The sequence below is a fragment of the Hylobates moloch genome, unplaced genomic scaffold, assembly GCF_009828535.3.
Source record: "Hylobates moloch isolate HMO894 unplaced genomic scaffold, HMol_V3 SCAFFOLD_12, whole genome shotgun sequence".
NCBI classification, from domain to species: domain Eukaryota; kingdom Metazoa; phylum Chordata; class Mammalia; order Primates; family Hylobatidae; genus Hylobates; species Hylobates moloch.
The window spans coordinates 48,500,308-48,527,941 of NW_026652287.1; the positions used below are offsets into that span (position 1 = coordinate 48,500,308).

Below are 27,634 nucleotides of genomic sequence, written 5' to 3' on the forward strand. Positions count from 1 at the left end.
TCCTCATCTTGGGGAATGAGGGCCTAGTTTAACTCTAAGTGTAGGAATAAAGTAATTCATGAAAGCTGGGTGTGGGGGCATGCATCTGCAGTCTTAGCTACTCAGAAGGCTGAATCGGGAGGATTGCTTGAAGCCAGGAGTTCAAGACCAGCCTCTACTACAAGACTTTTTTTTTTTTTTGAGATGGAGTCTCACTCTTGTTGCCCAGGATGGAGTTCAATGGCATGACCTTGGCTCACTGCAACCTCTGCCTCCTGGGTTCAAGAAATTCTCCTGCCTCAGCCTTCCGAGTAGCTGGGATTATAGGCACCTGCCACCACGCCCGGCTAATTTTTTATATTTTTAGTAGAGACGGGGTTTCACCATGTTGGCTAGGCTGGTCTCCAACTCCTGACGTCAAATCTCAGCCTCCCAAAGTGCTGGGATTACAGGCATAAGCCACAACGCCCGGCTTACCAGACCTTTTTTTTCAGATGGAATCTCGCTCTGTTGGCTCAGGCTGGAGTGCAGTGGCGTGATCTCAGCTCACTTCAACCTCCGCCTCCCAGGTTCAAGCGATTCTCCTGCCTCAGCTTCCCAAGTAGCTGGGATTACAGGCACCTGCCACCATGCCTGGCTAATTTTTATATTTTTAGTAGAGATGGGGTTTCACCATGCTGGCCAGGCTGGTCTTGAACTCCCGACCTCAGACTATCCACCTGCCTCGGCCTCCCAAAGTGCTGGGACTACAGTCATGAGCCACCATGCCTGGCTACAAGGCTTTTAAAAATTAGCTGGGCATAGTGGTGCACTCCTGTAGTCCCAGCTAATCAAGAGGCTGAAGTGGGAGGATCACTTGAAACCAGGATTTGGAGGCTGCAGTGAGCTACTGTGGTGCCACTGCACTCCACCCTGGGCAACAGAGTGAGATCCTGCCTGTAAAACAAAACAAAACAACAACAACAAAATTATGTAGTTTCACCAAGAGGTGGAAGGTGGAAGAGCCTCACTGACATTCAGACCAATTTAATGACAGGTCTTGGATTCAGATATACATATTTTGAGATGAAATTTTGCTCTTGGTGCCCAGGCTGGAGTGTAGTGACGCAGTATCAGCTCACTGCAACCTCTGCCTCCAGAGTTCAAGCGATATTCCTGCCTCAGCCTCCAGAGTAGCTGGGACTACAGGCACCTGCCACCACACCTGGCTAATTTTGTATTTTTAGTAGAGATGGGGTTTCACCATGTTGGCCAAAATGCTCTCGATCTCCTGACCTTGTGATCTGCCCGCCTTGGCCTCCCAAAGTCCTGGGATTATAGGCATGAGCCACCACAACCGGCCTGATATTTTTTTTTGAGACAAATTCTTGCTCTGTTGCCCAGCCAGGCTGGAGTGCAGTAGTGCAACCTCGACTCACTGCAGCCTCTGCCTCCCTGGTTCAAGCGATTCTTCTGCCTCAGCTTCCCCAGCAGTTGGGATTACAGGTGCGTGCCACCACACCCAGCTAATTTTTGTATTTTTGGTATAGACAGGGTTTTGCCATGTTGGCCAGGCTGGTCTTCAACTCCCGACCTCTAGTGATCCACCTGTGTTGGTCTCCTAAAGTGCTGGCAATACAGGCGTGAGCCACCATGCCGGGCTGGGTCTTGGATTTTTTTTTTTTCTTTTTTTTTTTGAGACGGAGACTCGCTCTGTTGCCCAGGCTGGAGTGCAGTGGCACAATCTCGGCTCACTGCAAGCTCCGCCTCCCGGGTTCACGCCATTCTCCTGCCTCAGCCTCTCCGAGTAGCTGGGACTACAGGCGCCCGCCACTATGCCCGGCTAATTTTTTTGTATTTTTAGTAGAGACCAGGTTTCGCCGTGGTCTCGATCTCCTGACCTCGTGATCCGCCCGCCTCAGCCTCCCAAAGTGCTGGGATTACAAGCGTGAGCCACCGCGCCCGGCCAGGTCTTGGATTTTTATAAGAAAAAGGAGTGGGGGGGGAAGAGCCGGGTGCAGTGGCTCATGCCTGTAATCCTGGGAGGCAGAGGTTGCAGTAAGCCAAGATCATGCCACTGCACTCCAGCCTGGATGACAGAGTAAGACTGTCTCAAAAAAAAAGAAAAAAAAGAAAAGAAAATTAAGGAAATAAAGCAGTTCCACTAGTGATGTTTTTGCACTACTGTTCAATGCTACCAACATTTTTGCCTTCAGAGAACAAGCTTAAAAGGCATGCTCAACCTGCGATTAAGACGCATCTACGCAACACAAACGGATGCTGAGCAGAAATGACCCAGAGGCACCATCGTCTTATCAAGCAGTTTATTTCCATTTTCAGTTCTAATGTTGACTTTTTCATAAATATTCACCTGGAATCTCCACTAAGGCTCCTCAGGAGCAGGGCCCAATTCCTAGAATGTGCTTGGTGAGTTAGCCCCTGGTATAGAGTAGAGGCTTGGCAAATATTTTACTGCCTCCTTTCTAATGATTTCCCAGTGGCCAGCGTTTCCCAACATGTGAGATGTACAGTTCAAAAGGCCACAGGGAAACCGACACAGCAGGGCCATTTCAAAAGGGGAGGATCTTCCAATTCTTCTAATTTTAGGAAATTCTGCTGCGTGCTAACCTTGGACACATGCTAGCCTCCCTTTCTCAGTTTGGAAAGATCTAAAGTAATAGTTATTTCTCTAAAATGAAACATATATTCATTTTACAGATAGCTTCTATCTATGGCAATTTATGTTGGATTATTCCATCTATGGGAATCACATCAAGTTTTCTTTCTTTTTTTTTTTAAGAGACGGGGTCTTGCTATGTTGTCCAGGTTGGTGTTGAACTCCTGGGCTTAAGCTATCCTCTCACCTCGGCCTCCCGAAGTGCTGGGATTATAGGTATGCATCACCATGCCTGGCCAAATTTTCTTTGTAAATACATTTGAGTGGTAGTAACTGATTTTAAAGGAAAAAAACCTGAAGTAGTCTAGAGGTGGAACACAAATGAGGTTTAGAGAACTGATTCAGCAAGGACTAAAGATTGGGATGCAATGCCCTCTGCACAGTCTGGTTCTTGAGGTTGCGGTGGGTGTGTTTCCAGTGGCGTAGGTCGGTCAGATACTTCTGGCCTTTGAGAGTGCATGGATGTGACATGGTCAGTGCCAAATGTGAACCAGGTGCTGCCAAGTCCTGTGAAAGTCACACACCATATGGTACACTACAAAGGTATAGGTTAAAGGCTGAAGCTTGAAACAAAAAAAAAATCCTCTATAGAGCAAGATATATTCCTAGTATTGAGCTATTCCCAACCAAAAAAAAAATTAAGGAAAAAAATAAAAAAGGAAGCATTCCACCAGTGGCTGTATTGAACAAGTAATCTATCATCAAGATATAATCACCCAACCTTTATTATTCCAAGTGCAGTGTCAAGAGACATGTTACAGCTGCTAAGGACAATGTACTTCAGCTTTCAAACCTGGGCAAGAAGCCACACGACTGCATGAGACAAGCCGTGAGAGGCACTGCTCAGGAGGAAACGGCTGGGTGTCTTCACCAAAATTAGATTACAGCATATTCCGGGAGCACATGCCCTTGTACTGCTTACAAACCAAGGGAGAAAGAGCAACGCGTCCATCATCCCAACGCCTTCCCTGGAACAGGGAAATGAGCATCATTCTGTGGCAACAGCATCTTTGGACTCTGCATCAGTTTGTTCCACTTCAGCATCCATGGCAGCTGGGGCAGGAGCAGCTCTGGTTTGGGCAATTTCTGCCTCTGCTGCCATTGTCTCGGCGCCATTTCCAGCCTCTGCAGCCTCACTTCTGGCCTCGGGGACGCCCTTCTCTGATGCCGTTCCGCAGGGCACCTGCTCTTCCAGCAGCTGTTCAGCTTGAGGATCACTACCGGCCTCCGCTGTGTCCATGGGGCCTTCGCCCTCAGCCGGCTCCCCGTTCCTCTCTGGAGCGGGCGCTCCTTCCCCATCTACGGCCCTCACTGCTGCTGTAATCACCTCTGCTAAGACGTCCGCGGCCACCTCCTCAGGTGTCTCTTTCTTATCCTCAGCTCCTAAATTGTCATCTCCTTCCATTTCTGGATCAACAGTTTCACTGGTGAAAGGGTCCTCACCCTGGCCAAGAGGAAACGCAGGTCAGTGTGGTGTAAGCAGAGCTCAGGAGGCCCATGATTGCGGGGATGTCAGCTTTCCAGAACCAGCAGTCCACAAGGGAAACACTTCTGTAAATTACGCCACAGGAGTGAATCCTACATGTTCTCAGAGCCTACAGATTCAGAAAACACCTTGGGGAGACATTCTGCAATTTTTTTTTTTTTTTTTTGAGATGGAATCTCGCTGTTGCCCAGGCTGGACTGCAGTGGTGCGATCTCGGCTCACTGCAACCTCCGCCTCCTGGGTTTTTAGTGGAGATGGGGTTTCCACCCACCTCAGCCTCCCAAAGTGCTGGGATTACAGGTGTGAGCCACCATGCCCGGCTCATTCTGCAATTTTTTTTTTTTTGAGACGGAGTTTTGCTCTTTGTTGCCCAGGATGGAGTGCAACGGCGCGATCTCGGCTCACCACAACCTCTGCCTCCCAGGTTCAAGTGGTTCTCCTGCCTCAGCCTCCTGAGTAGCTGGGATTACACGCAGGAGTCACCATGCCTGGCTAATTTTGTATTTTTAGTGGAGATGGGGTTTCACCATGTTGGGCAGACTGGTCTGCAACTCCAGACCTCAGGTGATCCACCTGCCTTGGCCTCCCAAAGTGCTGGGATTACAGGCGCAAGCCACCGCACCTGGCCTGTGATTTTTAATCAAGCATGTAACAGTGAGGAAAAGTTCACAAGCCCAGCCTTAACTTGATGTTTTTTTAAAAAGGGCATGAGGCCGGGCGTGGTGGCTCACGCTTGTAATCCCAGCACTTTGGGAGGCCGAGGTGGGGAGATCATGAGGTCAGGAGATCGAGACCATCCTGGCTAACACAGTGAAACCCCATCTCTACTAAAAATACAAAAACAAAATTAGCCGGGCATGGTGGCAGGCGCCTGTAGTCCCAGCTACTCGGGAGGCTGAGGAGGCTGAATGGCGTGAACCTGGAAGGCGGAGCTTGCAGTGAGTCAAGATCACGCCACTGAACTCCAGCCTGGCAGCCTGGGCGACAGAGCCAGACTCCGTCTCACAAAAATAAAATAAAATAAAAAAGGGCATGTAATAGGAAGTTAACACTACGTAATATTTTAGTTTCATTAAGGTGCAGTGGCTCATGCCTGTAATCCCAGCACTTTGGGAGGCTGGGGCCGGACGACTGCTTGAGCTCAGGAGTTCGAGACCAGCCTGGGCAACGTGGCAAATCAAGATTCAAATCCAAGTCTGACTCCCTCAGAAGACAAAATTCTCCTAAGTATATGATAAAAAAACTATCTGTAGTCTAAAACAAGCAAACTAAAACTTATCATTACCAGATTAGGAAACATGTTTTAAAATATGATGCTTAGGGCAAGGCGCTCACGCCTGTAACCCCAGCAATTTGGGAGGTCAAGGCGGGAGGATCACTTGAGGTCAGACCAGCATGGGCAACAGAGCAAGACTGTCTTAAAAAATTAGCCAGTGTGTGGCCAGGCGCAGTGGCTCACGCCTGTAATCCCTGCACTTTGGGAGGCTGAAGCAGGCGGATCACAAGGTCAGGAGATCGAGACCATCCTGGTTAACACAGTGAAACCCCATCTCTTTTTTTTTTTTTTTTAGACGGAGTCTTGGTCTGTCGCCAAGGCTGGAGTGCAATGGCGCGATCTTGGCTCACTGCAACCTGCACCTCCCGGATTGCCTCAGCCTCCTCAGTAGCTGGGATTACAGGCGCCCGCCACCACGCCTGGCTAATTTTTTTTTATTTTTAGTAGAGACGGGGTTTCACCATCTTGGCCAGGCTGGTCTTGAACTCCTGACCTTGTGATCCAACCGCCTCGGCCTCCCAAAGTGCTGGGATTACAGGTGTGAGCCACTGCGCCCGGCCACCCCATCTGCCTACAAAAAATTAGCCAGGCGTGGTGGTGGGCGCCTGTAGTCCCAGGTACTCAGGAGGCTGAGGCAGGAGAATGGCATGAACCCAGGACACGGAGCTTGCAGTGAGCCGGGATCGCACCATTGCACTCCAGCCTGGGTGACAGAGCAAGACACCGTCTCAAAAAAAAAAAAAATTAGCCAGGTGTGGTGGTGTACTATTGCAGTCCCAGCTACCTGGTAGGCTGAGTGGGGAGGATCTCTTTTTTTTTTTTTTTTTTTTTTTTTTTTTTTTGAGATCTTCTCCAGGTGGAGCAGGGCCGACTCGGTTCACTGCTCCTCCCGGTTCACCCATTTCTGCCTCACCGCCCGGCTAATTTTTTTGTATTTTTTAATAGAGACGGGGTTTCACCGTGTTAGCCAGGATGGTCTCGATCTCCTGACCTCGTGATCCGCCCGCCTCGGCCTCCCAAAGTGCTGGGATTACAGGCGTGAGCCACCGCGCCCGGCGGGGAGGATCTCTTGAGCTCAGCAATTTGAGGCTGCAGTGAGCTATGATCACACCACTACACTCCAGCCTGGGTACCAAGAGAACAAGACCCTGACTCAAGAAAAAAAAAAGAGAGAGACGCTTAAAAGCCTGGGCCCACACTTGACTCTAGAAACTTTTACCTTGCTAGGCCGGGCGCGGTGGCTCACGCTTGTAATCCCAGCACTTTGGGAGGCCGAGGCGGGCGGATCACGAGGTCAGGAGATTGAGACCACGGTGAAACCCCGTCTCTACTAAAAATACAAAAAAAATTAGCCGGGCATAGTGGCGGGCGCCTGTAGTCCCAGCTACTCGGAGAGGCTGAGACAGAAGAATGGCGTGAACCCGGGAGGCGGAGCTTGCAGTGAGCCAAGATCGCGCCACTGCACTCCAGCCTGGGCGACAGAGCGAGACTCCGTCTCAAAAAAAAAAAAAAAAAAAAAAAGAAACTTTTACCTTGCTTAAGCTGCAAAGGTAAAATATTCATCAGTCATGTTTCCTCCCTCTTTTTTTTTTTTGAGACAAGGTCTCACTCTGTCATCCAGGCTGGAGTGCAGTGGCACCATCTTGGCTCACTGCAACTTCTGCCTCCTGAGTAGGACCACAGGCACATGCCACCATGCCTGGCTAATTTATGTATTTTTTGTATAGACAGGGTTTCACCATGTTGTCCAGGCTGGTCTCGAACTCCTGAGCTCAAAGTGATCCGCCCACCCCAGCCTCCCAAAGTACTGGGATTACAGGTGTGAGCCACCACGCCCGGCTCAGTCATGTTTCTTCAATTGGTTATTTAGATTCTGTGCCTTTCATGGATGGAACTGTCAAATATGGAAGTGTTTAGTAACTGAGGAGGGCAAAGGTCCTGAAGTCAGGTTGTGGGCTGGGACTTAGCCACCTGCCCCAAATGCTAAAGTCCTGGGATGAACACTGAGCAAAACGGGTTTCACAAGGAAGAACTGGGAGCTCTTCCAAGCAGCCTTCTCTCCATGAGCACCCACTTTGGGACTTTGATATGCTGCTCCCATCATGAAGGCTCTGGTTCTTCACTACCCCTCACCTTCAACCTCCCTGTCAGTTGGCTCTATCAATGAAATCTCTTTTTAGCTTCTCTCCTGGAAAATTCTCATGTACCTTGGATTTTGTTTTTGAGATGTGGTCTCGCTCTGTCACCTGGGCTGGAGTGTAGTGGTGCAATCGTAACCCCTCTAACTCCTGGGCTCAGGGATCCTCCTGCCTCAGCCTCCCAAACTATTGGGATTACAAGCATGAGCCGTAACTCCCAGCTCCCCGCTTTCCTTTATTTTAAAGACCAGGTCTTGCTATGTTACCCAGGCTGAAGTGCAGTGGTACCACCATCACTCACTGTAGCCTCAGAAATTCCTGGGCTCAAGCAATCCTCCCATCCCAGCTTCCCGAGTAGGGCTAACCTTGGGTTTTTCTTAAAAAAGCACTTAACCATCATTTGCTCAGAATTTTAAGGCTAAACAATCAGGATTTTTCATGGTAAAAATCCATTACACACTGATTATCAAGCAGCGCCACATCCCCAGAGTCCCCAGGCAAGCAGTGACTCATTGGAAATCCCAGCTGTCATGTTCCTGAGCCTGATGCATTCCAGTGTCCCCCAACTGTCAAAAGACTCAGAAATGCTAAACGCTGCACTCTGGATTCAACTCCCTGCTCGTGGGGTTCATCTTCCCTTTTGAAAGCTTTTCCTGTCTGTGGTACTCGCAAGCACAAACCTTGAGGTATTTTTCCAGCATCTTCACTATATGTCTGTTGTTCAAAACACTCTTAGCCACATGGAGACTGGTTTTCTTGAACTGTTCAGCAGCCAACTGCAAAGGGAACCAAATGTGAGCTCTTAAAAATGGCAAAGATTAAGGAAGAGAACAAACCAGCCAGGCTCTGCCGAGTCATCCTGAGATCAGCCCTATGCAGAGAGGCAAATCTCAAAACGCCAGGCTCCAAGAATAGAGAGAACGCTCCAGAGACTGTGCAACCAAGACTAACAAACTGGAAAAGCTGGGCAATCTTAAGAGATAAACGCAAAGATGCACCACTGATACCCATGTAGCACGAATTGGGGGTGAAACAAGAGCATTTACAAATGAAAGGCTGTGTGGCCTCAGTGGTGGAAAAGGACAAGCTCTTTCTTTTCAGTTTTTGGGATTACATTGATTTCATAAGTTCAACAACAAAAGTATGACTATGCTGGGTGTGGCAGCTCACGCCTGTAATCCTAGCACTTTGAGAGGCTAAGGCATGTGGATCACTTGAGGCCAGGAGTTTGAGACGGGCCTGGCCATCATGGTGGAACCCTGTCTCTACAAAATATAAAAATAAGCTGGGTGTGGTGGTGCACACCTGTAATCCCAGCTACTCAGGAGGCTGAGGCATTGAGAATTTGGGAGATGGAGGTTGCAATCAGCTGAGATTGTACCACTGCATTCCAGCCTGGGCAATGGAGTGAGACTCTGTCTCAAAAAATAAAATTAAAAAAAAAACAAACAAACAGAAACACAACTATGACTGCACCAAGTCTCTGACTGTTTTAGAGCCTGACTCGTTTGCACAATAGTCCCTTGTTTGTATACTGCTTTTCAGCTGATCTTTAACAGTACAGGGGCTGGGTGCAGTGGCTCATGCCTGTAATCCCAGCACTCTGGGAGGCTGAGGCGGGTGGATCACCTGAGGTCAGGAGTTCAAGACCAGCCTGGCCAACATGGTGAAACCCCATCTCTATTAAAAATATAAAAAATTAGCCAGGCATTGTGGTGGGCACCTGTAATCCCAGCTACTTAGGAGGCTAAGGCTGCAGAATTGCTTGAATCTGGGAGGCAGAAGTTGCAGTGAAAGATCACACCACTGCACTCCAGCCTGGGCAACAAGAGTGAAACTCCGTAAAAAAAAAAAACAACAAACAAACAAAAAACAAAAACGTAAACCAAAAAACCAAAACCAAAACCAAAACACAGTACTGTGAGATGGGTGCGCAGCTCTTGACCTCCCCATTTAATAGCTGAGTAAACTAAGGAGAGAGCTGCTAACCCAGGGCCAGAAAGTGACAGGCTGCGGAGCAAACGCAGCCACAGGCACTCTTCACTGTCTGCTTTTCTGCACTGACAGCAGGTAGAGCTGTTGCTGGATAGGGCCTCTATAGTCTGCAATGCTAAAAATACTCATCTGACTCAAATAAGGTATTTTTCCAGCATCTTCAACATTTGACCCCGGGCTCAACATTTAGCTTGAAGCCCCAGCAGCTAGGTAAGGACAGAACCAGTCCTGTAGTCCAAGTCCCCTGGGCCACTCGGCTTTCAATGGCCCTTTCAGCTTACGGAAGCCCCCAGGCCTTCTGCTAGTGGGAAACTGACCTACGTGGAAACACTATCAGGAGAATCTCAGCTACTGCATTCAATCAAGTCTAAGCAACACATTTTCTCACATTTTTATTAAAAACTGAGACGAATCTTACAACTCATCGATGGAAGTGATAGACTTGAAACATAGCAAGAACCCCTAAAGATGTTGTTATTCCCCATAAGACACAGCAGGCTCTGAGCCGCAGCCCTGCAATGCGTACCCCAGGCAGTGTGGGGAGGAAGACTCACCCTGCGGTTATGATTGTGGTCCACGGAGTGCAGGTGCCGCTGGAGGAGCTGCGGCTGTGCAGGAATTAGCATGTCGCAGGCCAGGCAGTGAGCAGCCTCAATCTTCTTGAAGAAGTGCTCCTGGCCAATCCCTGCCAGGAAACGCATGTCTTGTAGGATCTGGGACAGCAAGTGATGCTTTCCTCCCACTCCCCAACTGGGCCCACTCCTGCAACTCTAAGGAATCAGAAGGGCATAGCCTGCCTTTCTATGGGAAGTATGGGTCAGCACATCGGCCTCTATAGCTGGGAATTCTGCACTTTTCAGCTTTTCTGTTCCTCCTGGTTGTTTCTTTTCAAACCAAGGAGAAAAAGACATGAAAGTGCTTAACGTCACTGATACAAGCTGCAATCCATGCAAGGCCACATCCGAAGGTTTCTTTCTTTCCATTGCTGCTGAGCGCTCTTCCCACAGGTCTCGTCATCACCTTCTCAGCCACCTTGGGCTGGCTTCCTGCCACTTTTTTTTTTTTTTTTTTTGAGACAGAGTCTCGCTCTGTCGCCTAGGCTGGAGTGCAGTGGTGCGATCTTGGCTCACTGCAAGCTCTGCCTCCCGGGTTCACACCATTCTCCTGCCTCAGCCTCCCAAGTAGCTGGGACTACAGGCGCCCGCCACCACGCCCAGCTAATTTTTTGTATTTTTTTTAGTAGAGTCAGGGTTTCACCGTGTCAGCCAGGATGGCCTCGATCTCCTGACCTCATGATCTGCCCGCCTCAGCCTCCCAAAGTGCTGGGATTACAGGTGTAAGCCACCGTGCCCGGCCTTGCGCCACGTTTTACAGGTCCCATCACATGCCTTACTACCATCCAGGAAAGCACTCATCCTGGGATCACAACTCACCTTTGAAAGGATCTGGTTTTGGTTTCGCGGTTTCTTTCTCCATCAATTCCTGACGCCGCTTCTCAATTTTCTTATTTCTGTTTACAATGTATTCCTAGGTGGGATTGGAGACAGCATAAAGTAAAATGAGAGGTGGGCACGTGTGGACATTTCTCAGCTGCCAGGGCTAGGCAGGCAGCTATCAGAGCAGCTGCATGGGGCAGCACAGCACGATGACTGGAGCTCTTGGTTGTCCCCGTGACTCAGGGACTTACACAGCTACTCTATCTGGGAAAGGAAACCTTGGCCAAGTATAGCCTCTGATGTCCCTTCCTCCTTCAAGGGATCCGGCACCTGCAGGATGGGCAGGAGACGCGGTGACAGGGTCCAGGTGTCCTTTACCTGGAGGAACTCCACCATCTTGTCAGGCAGCTTGGTGCTTATGAACCGCAGGGTCTCTTTGTGAAATTTGCTTTGCAGATGCTTCTGGATCTCTTCGTCGTCAAAGCTACGGAACTTGCACACAGAACAGGCAAACTGAATTCTAGAGAAGGAAAACAAGGAGGGGAGTGAAGCAGGGAGCATCAGCTCACCTCTGGGGAGAGCTGAAATATAAACAGGATTTTCAGGAATTTTTTTTTTCTTTTCTTCTTCTTTTTTTTTTTTTTGGAGACGGAGTTTCGCTCTTGTTGCCGAGGCTGGAGTGCAATAGTGCGATCTCAGCTAACCGCAACCTCTAACACCCGGGTTCAAGCGATTCTCCTGCCTCAGCCTCCCGAGTAGCTGGGATTACAGTGGCCCGCTACCAAGCCTGGCTAAATTTTTGTATTTTTATTTTATTTTATTTATTTTTTTGAGACAGAGTCTCGCTCTGTCGCCCAGGGTGGAGTGCAGTGGTGCGATCTCAGCTCACTGCAACCTCTGCCTCCCAGGTTCAAGTGATTCTCCTGCGTCAGCCTCCCGAGTAGCTGGGATTACAGGTGCCCACCACCACTCCCAGCTAATTTTTGTATTTTTAGTAGAGACGGGGTTTCACCATGGTGGCTAGGTTAGTCTCGAACTCCTGACCTCGTGATCAACCCACCTCAGCCTCCCAAAGTGCTGGGATTACAGGCGTGAACCACTGCGCCCGGTCTGTTTTTTTTTATATTTTTAGTAGAGACAGGGTTTCACCATGTTGGCCAGGCTGGTCTTGAACTCTTGACCTCAGGTGATCCACCTGCCTCAGCCTCCGCAAAGTGCTGGGATTACAGGCGTGAGCCACTGCGCCCAGACTTATTTTTTTTTTCTCGAGATGAGATTTCACTATATTGCTCAGGCTGTTTTCAAACTCCTGGGCTCAAGCAATCCTCCCACCTCAGCCTCCCAAGTAGCTGGGATTAGAGGTGCATGCCACCACACTCAGCCAGGAAAAGTGGCTGCTGAACCAAGAGTTCCGACTTCCCAAGGGGCAACAGAACCGCAGTTACCCAAACGTCCCCAGCTGAAGAATGGGAACACAGGCTTGCAGGTATCTCAGGAAAATGACTCGCATGGTAATCTGCTGGCACTGCAGCCCCTCTGGCCCCAAAGCCCCTGAGAAAACACCAGAAAGCTGCAACTGCTTGGAACTGGGGATGCCCTAGGCTCTGGCTGGCAGCTCTTGGGGCCCAGCATCTAGCTTCACAGCTTCTCAGATGAGTTTCTCTCTGCAGGCACTGGGATGACACAAGGCAACTTCATTTTATGTGCAGACAAAACACCTCGCACAATTCAAAACACAAAACCCAGTATCAGTTCTGCCATGAGACTACACATAAAGACATGTCACATCAAATTCTACAGATAAAAAGTGAGGCTTCTTTGTCACAGGCTTTCAAAGCCTCCCCAAAAGCAACCATGCTGCATGGCGAGGGAGAACAGCCTGCAGGCCCCCAGGCCACCACACTGGGGTGCTCCCTCCCTGGCTCTCTCCTGGAGGCTCCTGCCCTTCTGGTGTAGGGGTGCAGGCCCTGTGGCACTCAGGACTTCACCTCTGCCAACTCCACATGCCTGGCTTCTGACCTCTGACAAGCACCATGAAGACACTTCCGCTTCTGCAGACAGTCCCTACGGATGGGGGGAGGGGACAATCTCCCGGGGCTCATACACAGCACTGTCAGGAAGCTGCTGATGAGCTGTGTGCTTCCCTGCTACACCTCTGCCTCCCCGTGAAAATTCCTCCAAGTCCCTTCGAGATCCTCAGTCATGGCCAGGCACAGTGGTTCATGCCTGTAATCCCAGCACTTTGGGAGACCAAGGTGGGTGGATCACCTGAGGTCAGGAGTTTGAGACCAGTCTGGCCAACATGGTGAAACCCCATCACTACTAAAAGTACAAAAATTAGCTGGGCATGGTGGCGGGCGCCTATAATCCCAGCTACTTGGGAGGTTGAGGTAAGAGGATTACTTGAGCCCAGGAGGTGGAGTGTTGCAGTGAGCTGAGATCGTGCCACTGCACTCTAGGCTGGGCGACACACCAAGACTCCCATCTCCAAGGGTTAAAAAAAAAAAAAAGAGATCCTCAGTCACTAGCACACTCTCTAAAGGTTTCTTTTTTTAAAAAAGTCACCTGTTCATTGGAAGAACATACAAGATGAAAAAAAAGCAAAAACAAAACAAAACAAAAAAAAGCAAAAAGTAGTAAAAAAACGTCATCTCTATACCCTTCTCCCAGTACTCTGGGAGGCCAAGGCAGGAAGATCTCTTGAGGCTAGTTCAAGAACAGCCCAGGCAACAGAGAAAGACCCGTCTCTTTATTAGATTATTTAAGTTTAAAAATAATTAAAAAGAAAATGTCATCTCAGTTTCCATGTGACATGAAAAGTCATCTACTCTGTCCATCATTTATCTGTTTAAAATAACAAGGGTTTCAATGTTCCCGTACCACTTAAGAAGAAACAGTTCTGCGTTTGGTTCCTGGCTTCGTTTTGCTAAGCATTTCTCTTTTTTTTTTTTTTTGAATCCTTGATTTAAGATTCACATGGGACAGTGATTTTTTTTTTTGTTCCTGAGATGCAGTCTTGCTCTGTCGCCCACGCTGGAGTGCAATAGCACAATCTCGGCTCAATGAGATGGAGTTGTTTTTTGAGATAGAGTTTCGCTCTTGTTGCCCAGGCTGGAATGCAGTGGTGTGATCTTGGCTCATTGCAACCTCCACCTCCCGGGTTCAAGCAATTCTCCTGCTTCAGCCTCCCGAGCAGCTGGGATTACAGACATGCGCCACCATGCTGGACGAATTTTGTATTTTTAGTAGAGACCGGGTTTCTCCATGTTGGTCAGGCTGGTCTCGAACTCCCAACCTCAGGTGATCTGATCCGCCTGCCTCGGCCTCCCGAAGTGGTGGGATTACAGGCGTGAGGCACTGCCCCCAGCCCGTTTTTCTTTTTCAGACAGAGTCTTGCTCTGTCGCTCAGGCTGGAGTGCAGTGGTGCAACCTTGGCTCACTACAAACTCCACCTCCCAAGTTTAAGTGATTCTCCTGCCTCAGCCTCCCGAATAGCTGAGATTACAGGCACCTGCCACCATGCCTGGCTAATTTTTGTAATTTTAGTAGAGATGGGTTTCACCATATTGACCAGGCTGGTCTTGAACTCCCGGCCTCAGGCGATCTGCTGGCTCAGCCTTCCAAAGTGCTGAAATTACATGTGTGAGCCACTGCATCTGGCCCCTTTTACTAAGCATTTCTTTGAACAAAACAATCACTGCCCAGACTGGGCACGGTGGCTCACGCTTGTAATCCCAGCACTTCAGGAGGCCAAGGCGGGCAGATCACAAGATCAGGAGTTTGAGACCAGCCTTGCCAACACAGTGAATCCCCACCTCTACTAAAAATACAAAAATTAGCCAGGCTTGGTGGCAGGCACCTGTAATCCCAGCTACTCGGGAGGCTGAGGCAGGAGAATTGCTTGAACCCGGGAGGCAGAGGTTGCAGTGAGCTGAGATTACACTATTGCACTCCAGCCTGGGCGACAGAGCAAGACTCCATCTCAGGAACAAAAAAAAAAAAAAAAAGAAAATCAGTGTCCCATGTGAACCTTAAGGTCAAGGATTCCCCAGCATCACATGATCACTGGTGATTTCAGTTTCTAGTCAGAAGCCACTTAACTCCTGGCAGGGAGAGGCAGGCACATGGTGTGCTCATGATGACATCCTTTGGGCTCAACATTTTTGGAATCCTTTTCTATTGTGGGACAAAATCTTGATGGTAGGACCATCTCTCTATCTGTCTCCTAGCTATGTCAAACTCCAGGGGTGGTGTGGATTTGGATAAGGTGAACACAGGACACTGTCAGAGATGGCAGACACCAGGCCAGGGGACAGGGATGCCCCTCAGGCCGGCAGGAGAGTAACAGAGCCCCCAGCTGAGCAGTTATGGACCACACAGACCCACCAGCAAGGCTGGGATTCCAGAGGAATAGAGACACAGGAGTCAAACACCAATCCTCTAAGCAAGAACAGAAACCTATCTTCACCAAAGCAACGTCCCAGCCGTCCTAGGAGACAGGTAGCCCGTATGCTGGGAGCACAATGAGTGATGGTCTTTTCTGCACTCCCAACTGTTTACTGTTTTGCCTCCCACTGGTTTGGCCAGAGGAGTCAGGCCACCAGGCCCCCAGCATTGTGGAGCGAGGACAGGTGAGCTCAGCAGCACCTCCACCGCACCAGGTCCGCCTCCTCCTGTGGGGGTGTGTGCCCGCGCCTCACCTGTCAGCTGCACGGTCCCGCGTCCTGTCTCTTCTCCTTTGCTTTTCCCTTCTCTTCTTCACGTCCTCGTCCTCGTCCTCCTTCTCTCCTGTAACACACAAGTCCCTTCGAGACGCTCTGAGGGTCCTGCAAAGGAGCTGAGCTCCAGGGCCTGGTCGGGGGGCTGCAGCTTGGCCACCGCACCCTGTGCCCTGCCACTGCCTGCACCACGTGGTAGGGTCCAGGATGCCCCAAGGCACCATCAGAGACTCCTGGTGGACACGGGCCTGGGGTGAGAGCCCGGAGTAGTCACCAAACTCCCCACATGGCCTGAGGCGGCCAGGACGGGCTAGGGACACAGCCTGCCCACCCCATGTGCACCACAGCCCCCTGCTCCCTCTGTCCTCCCCATCCTGCTTGTCCAATCTCATGCCCTGCGATGGGGTCTTCTCCCAATATCACAGGAGAAGCCCATTCTCCCCGGACGAAGAGGCGGCAGCTGAAGGCCTCAGGAAGTGAAGCAGCTGCTCCGCCGCCCTCTATCCCACCTCTAGGTGGACCGTGACGAACGTCCTGGTGGCCCCGTCTGAACTAGGGCCTCAGCAGGTCTGACAGTCCTTGCTGGCCCGACCTCTATCTTCCACTCACAAAAACCGTCAATCTAGGGCTTTCCCAGGGCTACGTGGGAAGCAATCCTAGAAAAAAATTTGGGAAGAGACCGATTGGTCCTCCCGTCCGTCCCCCGGGGCCAGCAGAGGAGATCCTCAGAGAGCCACGCGGCCATCGTGCCAGCATGAGGCCAGGGACGGACGCTGAAAAAAGGTTGGAGAAGCATCTGAACTGTAACCCCTACCCCTGATGCCAGTCCCGAGACTGTCCCACGAAGATGGCGACCGGCGTGCGCTGCTCAGAAGCCTCTCAAAAGGGCGTGTGGGATTTTTGGCAAGAGGTCACTGCCTGAAACTATGACTGCTGTTTAATAGCAAAGTCATCCCGGGTAGGTAGCAGGACCTGTGCGCAACAGACATGTCACCTTTGCTTTAGCATTGTGCCGCTAAGCGCTCGGGGCGCCCCGTGCTATGGACAGGACTGCTGCGGGTCAAGGGGGGGAGGACCGCAGAGGGCTGGCTAAGCCTGAACAGGAGGAGCATCTAGGCCAAGGACCTTCAGAATGGATGGGAGCAGGGCCACTGAGGAGCCAGCCTGTGATCCTTGGGGTAACCAGCTACGGAAAGACTCACAGGACAGGTAAAGAAACAAGTGGCTTCAGGGTGAGCTCCAGGCCGCGGCACCTCAGGCCGCCCTGCTGTGCAGGCTTTAAGCCTGCTCTGCTGTTGCTGCAGACCCTCTGGTCTCCTGCATTGGACATGGAGAGACCTGCTGAAGGGCGCCTGCCTCTCAAAGACCCAGTGGGCCTGGGTGCTCCCGACCCCGCAGGTGTCTGATGTCACACACTCGCAGGCATGAAGCAATCTGCAGTGCAGTTTCAGTATCCCCACCACAGAGGCTCACAGCATGGCCCAGGGCAGGCGACTGAAGGAACTGGACAAAAGGAAGCCCCAGAGAAAACAGTTCAGGGATATGCACTGGCCGAGGGCACAGAAAATGGGCTGGGGGCCTCTTCTCTCATGTTTCTCCTTCCCTACAAACTTCAACTGTGGTGGACACCCAAGGCTGCCCCCCATCCCCACTGCAGCCCGCATCGGGTCAGGCAGACAGACCCGTTTCCAGTAAATGCTGCCCCAGACACTTTGAAGCAAAGTGTCAGCTGATCGCCACAGTCAAGGCCCATCTGGTGGCTGCAGCCCCTCTTCCCCCACAGCCACGGGCCCCTCCATCCAGGCCCCTGGCTTGCTTAGAAGCTGGGCAGTAAGTGCGGGGCAGCCGGGAAGACATAGGAAAGCTGCAAGGGACATGGTGACGCCTACCTCTTTGCCTCCCAGAGTCGCAGAATTCATCCTCCTGGAAAAGAGTATACACAAAGTCCGGCAGTGAGCTGGTGTGTCCAGAACTCTCCACAACCAGCCCAGTCCCTGGCCACTGCCTGGTGGGCAGTCTCACCCAAGACCTAGGTTGCTATGCCACCAAAAATGAGCCACAGTGTGTCAGGACCAGCCTCCGGGGCTCAGGACAGGGCCTGTGTGTCCTGTTATTACTCCCAGTTGCCTTCAGAGATTCTGTGACAATGACCTTTCTAAAAAGCCACTCACCCACCCTCTCTCGGTTCCTCCTAAGCTGCAGAATTGCCTGCCCTGCCACAAAGACCCACCCGTACAATTCTATGAATGGAACCTGTTCACCAACTGTAGGGAGAGAGAGTTTCACTTGGGGGATGCCAGTTCTGGTATTCTTCATAGAAAATGGGTTCCACCGGCCAGGCGCGGTGGCTCACGCCTGTAATCCCAGCACTTTGGGAGGCCGAGGCGGGTGGATCACGAGGTCAGGAGATCGAGACCATCCTGGCTAACATGGTGAAACCCCGTCTCTACTAAAAATACAAAAAATTAGCCGGGCATGGTAGTGGGCGCCTGTAGTCCCAGCTACTTGGGAGGCTGAGGCAGGAGAATGGTGTGAACCCAGGAGGCGGAGCTTGCAGTGAGCCGAGATTGCGCCACTGCACTCCAGCCTGGGCGACAGAGCCAGACTCCGTCTCAAAAAAAAAAAAAAGATTCCACCTTTTTCCAACTTTTATTATATTACCCAATGTTTTTTGAGATGGAGTCTCGCCCTGTCTCCCAGGCTGGAGTGCAATGACGTGATCTCGGCTCACTGCAACCTCTGCCTCCTGGGTTGAAGCAAATCTTCTACCTCAGCCTCCCGAGTAGCTGGGACTACAGGTGCGCGCCGCCACATCCAGCTAATTTTTGTATTTTCAGTAGAGACGGGGTTTCACCATATTGGCCAGGATGGTCTCAATCTTGTGACCTCGTGATCCATCCGCCTTGGCCTTCCAAAGTGCTGGAATTACAGGTATGAGCCACCACGCCAGGCCTATATTTACCTAATGTCTTAATAACAAATCATGTATAGATAAAAATGATTCAACTGAGAATCTGAACAGAGCTAACTCCTTAGGCAGTGAACATATGGCTAAATTAACAATCAGCAGGTTTACAGAGATTCCTAGTCTCAAGACCAGCAAAATACGGATCAAGTGAGACTCTGAAAACCCGAAAAGCCACCATCTCCTGCCTGTTCCCTGCCTGTGTGACTCTAAGGACTTGGGGAAGGCCCTCCTTCCCACGCTGGACCTTCAGGCCCTACACCTCCAACTTGGATCAGAATCTACACTGGGGTGGCTGAGGCACCTCCCCAAGAGCTTGGGGTGGTCCTGGCTATGAACTGGCCCCAATGCTGCCTGCCTGTGCCTTGTTGTGAGGATGGAAGGATGAGGACACCAGTCAGCGGCACCAGGCACAGAGCTGGCAGCAAATGAGCCTCCAGCCTGTGCTTGGAGGCTTTAGCCCACAGTCCCTGCATCTACTGGCCTAGAGACCAGGGAGAGGAACTGGGAGCTTTTTTCAGAAAGGGAATGTCTGTTGTAAGTTGAAAACTTTTTTTTTTTTTTTTTTTTTTTGAGACGGAGTCTCCCTCTGTCGCCCAGGCTGGAGTGCAGTGGTGTAATGTCTGCTCACTGCAACCTCCACCTCCCAGGTTCAAGTGATCCTCCTCCCTCAGCCTCCCGAGTAGCTGGGACTACACGCAAGTGCCACCGCTCCTGGCTAATTTCTGTATTTTTAATCGAGACGGGGTTTCACCATGTTGGCCAGGCTGGTCTTGAACTCTTGACCCCAAGTGATCCACCCACCTGAGCCTCCCTAAGTGCTAGGATTATAGGTGTGAGCCACCGTGCCGGCTAAGGTGGAAAACTTTTAGAAACCTAGCTAAAAGTCAGGGTCTTGAATCCACTCAGAGGTAGTCAAATCTCCCACGGCAGCTGCTCCTGCCCCTTTGTGAGGAAGCGTGATTGAAGAAAGAAGAAATCCCACGCTAGAGGCGAAAGGGCTGCCTGGTGGACTTACACCCTTGAACTCTTCATCTCCTGAGCGGAAGTCACCAGCTGCGTCATCTGCCAGACACAAAGAGAGGAAAAGTCAGTCCCCGGAGAATGGTCCCAGCCGGTTTCCGCCCTCCCAAGCTCGCCATCCAGGGTGAGTCTGCCCTGACCAAAGTGGGGGTGAAACACGCCACCTGCGCGTGTCCACAACACAGATGGGGCCGGCAGAGCCCCCAGCAGGCAGCTGACCCATCCTACATCCATCTGGCCCACCTGGTCCCCAGGACATACCATTTTCGGAGAAATCGCCTTCACTGTCAACCCGGGCCAGTTTGGTGTCTGGCTCCTCATAAAGTTGGAACTGCTTCCGTTTCCTGCCCGTGCCATCTGGTCCAAAGCGGTCAAACCCTCTCCTCTTGGGCTACAGACAACAAGCACACCCCATGAGCTACTTACCGGGGCCATGAAGATGCCCCACAGAAAAGAACAAGGAGGTTGTAGGATCAGACAACACAGGCACAAAAGGTCTTTTCAAAAGCAAACAGACAACATAGTTTGAAACTAAAAAGAAAATCATGCTGAGTGAAAGAAGCCAGGAACAAAAGGCCACACGTTTCGCAACTCCATTTGTGCAAAATGTCTAGAACACACAAATCCAGAGACCAGTGGTGGTTGTCGGGGGCTGGGTGGGGGAGGAGACAGGGGTGACTAATGAGCAGAGATTTCTCTTCTGGTTGACATAAACGGGAAGATTAGACTGTGGTGGTGGGGATGGTTGCACAATCCTGTAAATTAACTAAAAGTCGAACTGCGCACTTAAAAACATTTAAGTGAATGTTGAGATGGGGAAATTTTACCTCGATAAAGCTGCTAAAAAGAGAAGCGAAGGTGGCCGGAAGGAACCTTGTGAGGGCTTACCCGATCCCGATCCCGCATCCGTGGCTGCGAGCGGCCACATCCGTAGGGCATCGTGCTGTCATAGCCGCCCGCCCCCTGCATGCCCATCACGCTGTAGTCGGAAGCCATGGACTGGGAGAAGAGGGACGGAGGTGGCCGGCTGGGGGAGGGCCCTCCCAGGCCCCGTCCACCCACGTAGTTCAGCTCGTTCCAGGGCGTGGACAGGGGCTCAGAGGACGTAGCGGGGGGCACGAAGGGGTCGCTGCGCATGAAGGTGCCAGGGTTGCTCCGGTCCTGGAAGCGGCCCTGGCCCCGGCCCCGCATGAAGCCATCAAGGGAGCCCCGCTCCCGGGCCGGGTCTCGGCATTCACTGTACTGCCCCCCAAAGCTGCCATTGCGGTCGGACCCCAGGTCGAAGTCATAGTCGTAGCTGTAGCTGGGGCGGTAGGGGTTGTGCTCCGGCAGGCAGGGCCTGGAGTCATAGGACTCGAACGGCTGGAAGCGGAAGGAGCTGCAACGGAAGCACAGCCCATCAGGGGCGGTCACCCACTGCCACACTCCCTCAGTATAACTTCGACGCCCTTACATTCAAAACAGCAAACCAAACCACCCTGCATCCCACCTAAGTGCTGGGATGGCCAAAACAAACCAACACCCTCCCCCTGGAACACTGCTGAGCAGGGGACACAGAGCCCCTGGCCACAGGAGTAGCACGATGTAGAAAAAAGGAGTCTCGGGGAGCTTAGCCAACAACCACGCCTAAGCCCCGCCATGAAGAAAAGCAAGGAAGTCCTATTGTAACACCACTGACCGCCCACGAGCCCAACTCATCAATGCCACACCCAGGAGGAAGGTGGGGACGGGCCCTCCCTCAAGAGTGGGTGCCCACTCCCATGTGCACAAAGGTGGGGATGTGTGGGGTCCCAGGGGAAGGGCTTGGGTCCATAATCACCTCTCCCGGTCCTGCATGCCCTCCCCACCGCCGCCGCTCCCGCCCCTGCCTCCTTCCTTGGACATCATGTCCAAACGCTGGTTGATCTTGGCAATGAGGGAGTCGGAATTGTCGGCGCATGGCTCTGGGCCGTAAGAGGCCATGTGCATGGCAGGGGCCCCGGCCGCCAGGCCGCCATCGTTGGCCTTGGTGGCCTCCCACGAGGCTGGGCCGTAGCTGTAGGTTGCGCCTGTGGTGACACTGGTGTTCTGGGCGCCGTAGTAATTGTAGTTTTCATAACCTGTCACAGGGGGAGGAGTCAAGTCAGACCTAGGCAGCCATGAGGCCTGTCCGTGGTGGAACAACCGGGGAGGGGCACCTGCTGCCACGGAGAAGGAAAAGGGATGTGGGACCCAGTGCTGCTGGCATCACTTCACACTGCACTGTGACCTGCCAAGAGGCAGCAGGAGGTGGCCAGAGAAAGGGGCAGCCTCAGTGCCGAGCAGCGGGTTTTCCATGCCAGACTCTAGGACCTGCTCCCCATTCAAAGCTGGGTGACTGAGAGCCTGGGAAGAGCAGTTCCGGCTGCTGACAGGCCCCACAAAGGACCGCTGCTCCCAAAGCACAGTCGCAGTCCTCCCCATCATGCTCCCCTGAGGCCGCCCACCACAGCCCTCTGCAGCACCCCCATATAGACAACAGCAGCCCTGGCTGACTGTGTCCTCAGAAACAGAGCCAGGAAGTCCACGCCAAACCTCCCTGACGGGCTGACCCGCCTGAACTTCAGATCAGAGGCCCACTTGCCCGCCCACAGACCCCCCTACAGAAGGGCTTACCTTGCCAGCTGGCCACACCAGTTCCATATGCACCTTAGGGGAAACAAAAACACACAAGAGCCCTGTTTGCAGAACGAAGGCACTGACACCCCAGCTGTCACCTTGCTCCACCCTCCACAGCCCCAGGACCAGGGCTTCCTTCCGCAGGGCTCAGGGAGGCACCCTTGGGTGTTTTTAGCTCACTCAACTCTTACAGAGCACTAGGCTGAGCACAAGCAAGCCCTCTCTCCCAGGCAAGGCCAACTTTCCGTCAGAGCAAGGGAAGGGATGCTGCACGCTCCCCAGGAAGCTCGTCCACTGTGGGCTGCTGGCCAACAGATTGGCCAGGCCCGGCCCCAGGCAGAGTCCTCGTAAAGGGCCAGTTCCCATCAGAAGCCAGAATGCAGATGCTGCCAACTGCATAGCGAGGCATTGGTGCAAAGTCACGTCCTCAACTCAAGCGAGCAAGAGGACGTTATGTGCCACGAGTTACTTGGAAGGCCTCCTTCTGAAACACCAGGTGGTGGCTCAAAAGCAGCCCCACTCCCCATGTTGCCCGAGTCAGATCTCAGGCTCAGAAAACAAAGGAAGCCCTCGTGCCCTAGAACACGGGCTGGCAGAAAGCAGAAAGCCTTGCCAGCAGAGAGCATGCACTGGTCCCCCAAACAAGCCTAGCATCATGACCCTGACTCTAGAGTGGGGGTCTGCAAAAAGTCCGGCCACACCGAGCCCACTGCCCGCCTTGGCACAGCCCTTAGGATTTTCGAATTTCAGTGCCCATAAATAAGTACCAGCACACTGCCCGTAGCCCTATGTTCTCAGGCTCTGCCCTCAGCTAGGGATGAATTTTACCTTTTTAAATGGTTGGGGTAAAGCTTTTAAAGTGTATTCAATGACAAATTTTGACATGAGATCATCACTTACACACTAGGTCAAAACTCAGAGAACTATACAAATTAACAAAAACTATGAGCTATAGTGAATAATATCACATCAACATTGGCTGATTAATTGTAGCAAATGCATCACACCAATGCAAGATTTTTTTTTTTTTTTTTGAGATGGAGTCTCGCTCTGTCACCCAGGCTGGAGTGCAGTGGCGCGATCTCGGCTCACTGCAAGCTCCGCCTCCTGGGTTCACGCCATTCTCCTGCCTCAGCCTCCCAAGCAGCTGGGACTACAGGCGCCCGCCACCACACCTGGCTAATTTTTTTTTTGTATTTTTAGTAGACACGGGGTTTCACCGTGTTAGCCAGGATGGTCTCGATCTCCTGACCTCGTGATCCGCCTGCCTCGGCCTCCCAAAGTGCTGGGATTACAGGCGTGAGCCACGGAGCCTGGCCTTTTTTTTTTTTTTTTTTGAGACAAGGTCTTGCTCTGTCACTCAGGCTGGAGTACAGTGGCATAATCACAGCTCACTGCAGCCTTACCTCCTGGGCTCAAGCAATCTTCCTGTCTCAGCCTTCTGAGTGGCTGGGACTACAGGCACGCACTGCCACGCCCCACTAATTTTTTATTAGTAGGATAAAAGGATCACGTGATCTCAGGTCTCCAACTCCCAGGCTCAAGTGAGCCTCTTGCCTCAGCCTCCCAAAGTGCTGGGATTTCAGGCATGCGCTGCCTCACCCAGCTAATGAAAGATCTTACTAACGAGGCCGGGCGTGGCGGCTCATGCCTGTAATCCCAGCACTTTGATTATGGGATTGATCATGAGGTTAGGAGTTCGAGACCAGCTTGGCCAACATGGTAAAACCCTGTCTCTACTAAAAATGCAAAAATTAGCTGGGCGCGGTGGTGGGTGCCTGTAATCCCAGCTACTGGGGAGGCTGCGGCTGCAGTGAGCCGAGATCACACCACTGCACTCTAGCCTGGGCAACAGAGCAAGACTCTGTCTCAAAAGAAAAAAAAAATTGTACTAATGAGAGACACTATACCTGAGTGGAGGTGGGTGGGTGTATGAAACTCCACTACTAAATTTAAAGCCGTACTAAAAAGTCTGTTAATTATAGAGAAAAAAACACCTTGGATATACCCTCAGCAATTTACTCAGAATAACAAAAATATTTTACCAAAACACAGTATTTAATAACACACAAAAATTATGATCTTCAAGTTGTACTGTCTGTAAGTAATTATTGGCATCGTTCCATCCACTCTTTCACACATTTATGACTGCTTTCCTGCTACAGAGACTGTGGAGCTCATAAAGCCACAAAGATATTTACTATCTGATCTTTTACACAAAGTTTGCTGACCCCTGGGCTACTACTCTCCCTTGACCCAAGTTCAGCTCTGCCATGCTAGGGCCTTGAGTTAGGGGAAGCCCATGACTCACCCGCAAAGCAGAGCCCACTTACCCTGGGTGTTGGCAGGTCCAGCACTCCACGCCCCGTAGCCTGCAAGAAGACCCTGTGAGTTAAGATTCTATTTGTCACACCAGAGAACGGGTCCTCTTGGGGGTACTCCTAAAGGGATCTCCTTACAGTTCAGTGCCAGCCTTACAAGAAGGAAGACCCCCCTCAATAAAGCCATCCCACAGCTGGCTAATGGCATCATCGCATTCCACCTGGCTGAAGTCAAAGCAGAAAAAGAAGGATGGGAAGTGGGCTTGGAAGTCAGCTCTGCCCTGCAGAGGGACCTTGGCCAAGGACCTCACCTCTCCAAGATTTCATCCACAACTGAGGCTAACACAAGACAATCCACTCAGCATGAGGACACGTTCCCCAACCCACCACACAGGTAGGAAACCAGTTCAGACTGCCATCACAAGTACTTCATAACTGAAAATAAGCATGGGAATTTGGTGACATAAACTGCATCTTTCTAAGCTGCACTTCCTGCCACTTTTTTTTTTTTTGAGGTGGAGTCTTGCTGTTGCCCAGGCTAGAGCGCAGTGGCGCGATCTCGGCTCACTGCAAGCTCCGCCTCCCGGGTTCACGCCATTCTCCTGCCTCAGCCTCCCGAGTAGCTGGGACTACAGGCGCCCGCCACCACGCCTGGCTAATTTTTTGTGTTTTTAGTAGAGACGGGGTTTCACCGTGTTAGCCAGGATGGTCTCGATCTCCTGACCTCGTGATCCGCCCGCCTCGGCCTCCCAAAGTGCTGGGATTACAGGCGTGAGCCACTGTGCCCGGCCCTTCCTGCCACTTTTAAGCCCTCCACGGATCCCCTGGACATTTAAGTCCCAGGGCCTTGGCCTGGCCCTAAGGCATCAGACTGCACTCTTCACCCCTCCACACCCCCCGCCCACTATGGCATCTGTCTGGTCCCACCAGGAAGGAGAATGAGAACTGTGTTCTCTTTATTTCTGTGTCCCTGGGGCCCAGCATTGAGCTGCGCGCGGGTGGCCACCATGCCTGTTAAATGCCTTCACTTTGATAAGGCAGGAACATATCCATGTCTCCCTCACCAGAACCCCCCTGCCCCCCCGCCCCCGCTAAGTACCTAGTGCGTGCCGATACACCACAAGCACCCAGTAAACCCTGTTGTCCCGAATGCCATTCAGAGACAAGGGAGCTAGGCTCATGGGTTACGAGACTTGACCCAGTCATACCGCTGAGTTTTGCCCTCTGCTATGCTACGCCTTCCCCTCCGTCATAGCGCAAAGCCTTCTAAATTCGCATCCGTGCAGCAGAAAGGCAGACTGCAGATTCTATCAGCAAGTAACCAACCTCGAGAAACTGCTACTCTGCGAAGCTCTAGTGTAAGTGGCACGCACTATTAACCTTAAAACCCTCCCTGAAACACAAGAAATCAGGGAAGCTGAACTATCTCCACTGTGTGTGAAAGGTTTTCGGCAGGTAGGAAGAGGGGGTAAAAAAAAACCTCTCCAAACTAAGAATGAAAAGGAGGAATACAATGCCTGCAGAAAAGATCTGATGGGAAAGAATGGTGAAATCTACCCAGGCTGCGGAAGACCAGGAGAGTCAGGCTGAGCCTTCGCTAGGACCCGGAAGACACCAAAGCACACCGCGCACGCAGCCGCCTCAGGACCGACACCTCTCTCTGCAATTTCTGGTGCTGAGATACTTCTGCCCTGCCACTTCTCAAGATCGACAACTTCTCGAGCTCCTGTAGCCAGGATCAGACCACTAGCTTCTCTACACCCAGTCGAGCTCCACCCAGCATGTCCGAACTATCCCCTGTGGGCAAACTTGGCTCCCAGAAGGCTCTGATTCCAGAAGCAGGGAGCAGGCAGCTCGAGAAGATCGGCCCTACTGCAGGGCCAGCGCTAAGGCCAAGTGGGGAAAGGACACGTTCCCTCCTGCACAGCCCCTTGGCCCCTCCAGGCCACCACAAGACTGTCTAAAAGGAGAACTGCCAATCTGTCACCAGCCCCAGGACACATCAGGTTTCCAGCTTTGTACGAACACTCAGCATCTGCCCCTCACCATCCTGTCCCAGGCCAGCACGCGCCGGGAACAGAGCTGGAGCCCGGCGAGGCTGACTCTCGCACCGGCCGCACTCGGCCCCATCGCGCTGCACCGGGGACTAAAGGCCCGACCCGGCGCAGCCCGATGGCTTCCGGGACAGGCGCCCTGGGCCACGTGAGCCCAGCGGAGGCCCTACCCGGCCCCGCGGGTCCAGGGCAGGTCGGGAGAGAGGTGGCCCTCGCGGTGCGCCCGCGGCCCCAGACCCAGCTCCCCGGGCCCGACCTCACAACCCCACGCTGTAGCTCCGCCCCCTAGCGCCGCCATTTTGTGGCGTCTTCGGAAGAGGAAGCCGGGAGTGCAAACCCCAGGGTCGCTGGGGGCCGGAAGGACTCCGCCGAAGGTGAGGGGCAAAAATGGCCCACACGGCCCAAGACGCCCCCACGAAGCCCACCGCGGCGTCTGCCCCAACCCCGAGTCCCGCCCGCCTCCTCGGGCCCTGGCGGCCAATCCGCACGCAACTCCCCGGGAGCGACGGCGCCAAAGCCCAATGAGGGGCGCGCGCGCGCGCGCGCCCTGGCCGCCTCTCCGCAGGGCCCGGCTGCGGCAACCACGCTCGGGACGAAGGCCCGGCCCGCGGCCGTCTGCGCAGCGGCTGCGTCGCCCGCACAGAGCCTTCCCTCCCCGCTCCGCACCCAGCAGCCAACACAAACCTCCGTAGCCCTGGTCCATGTCTTCGACGCGGCCCACCAACAGCCCCTTTTACTAGGCGACCACAGCACGCATGCGTTCAGCGCACCTCCGCCGTCGACTACTGGAAGACCAGGCGCACACGTCACTACTTCCGCGCGATCCCATTGGCTGGTCTTCACGAGGGCCCGCCCTCGCCGTCCCAGCTGGCCTTTCGGGCTGCTAATATCCACCTCCGTAGCCTGATGGGAGTTGTGGTCCCATTGCGGTGCCCGACGGCCCGGCCCGC

General features: G+C 52.5%; 1 protein-coding gene across 1 annotated transcript; it reads right to left on the bottom strand.

Moving 5' to 3' along the window:
• Positions 1-2,268: 2,268 nt before the first annotated feature.
• AKAP8 (A-kinase anchoring protein 8) lies at positions 2,269-27,460 on the bottom strand. Its single transcript, XM_032169987.2, has 14 exons — positions 27,369-27,460; positions 24,643-24,681; positions 22,307-22,339; positions 21,492-21,771; positions 20,561-21,050; positions 19,934-20,063; positions 19,668-19,714; positions 17,574-17,607; positions 15,667-15,754; positions 11,345-11,486; positions 10,964-11,057; positions 10,085-10,215; positions 8,216-8,311; positions 2,269-4,079 (listed from the first exon to the last, which is right to left on the bottom strand). The coding sequence occupies exons 1-14, from the start codon at positions 27,385-27,387 to the stop codon at positions 3,624-3,626; spliced, it is 2,079 nt and encodes a 692-aa protein (XP_032025878.1). The 5' UTR covers positions 27,388-27,460; the 3' UTR covers positions 2,269-3,623.
• Between the last annotated feature and the right edge of the window lie 174 nt (positions 27,461-27,634).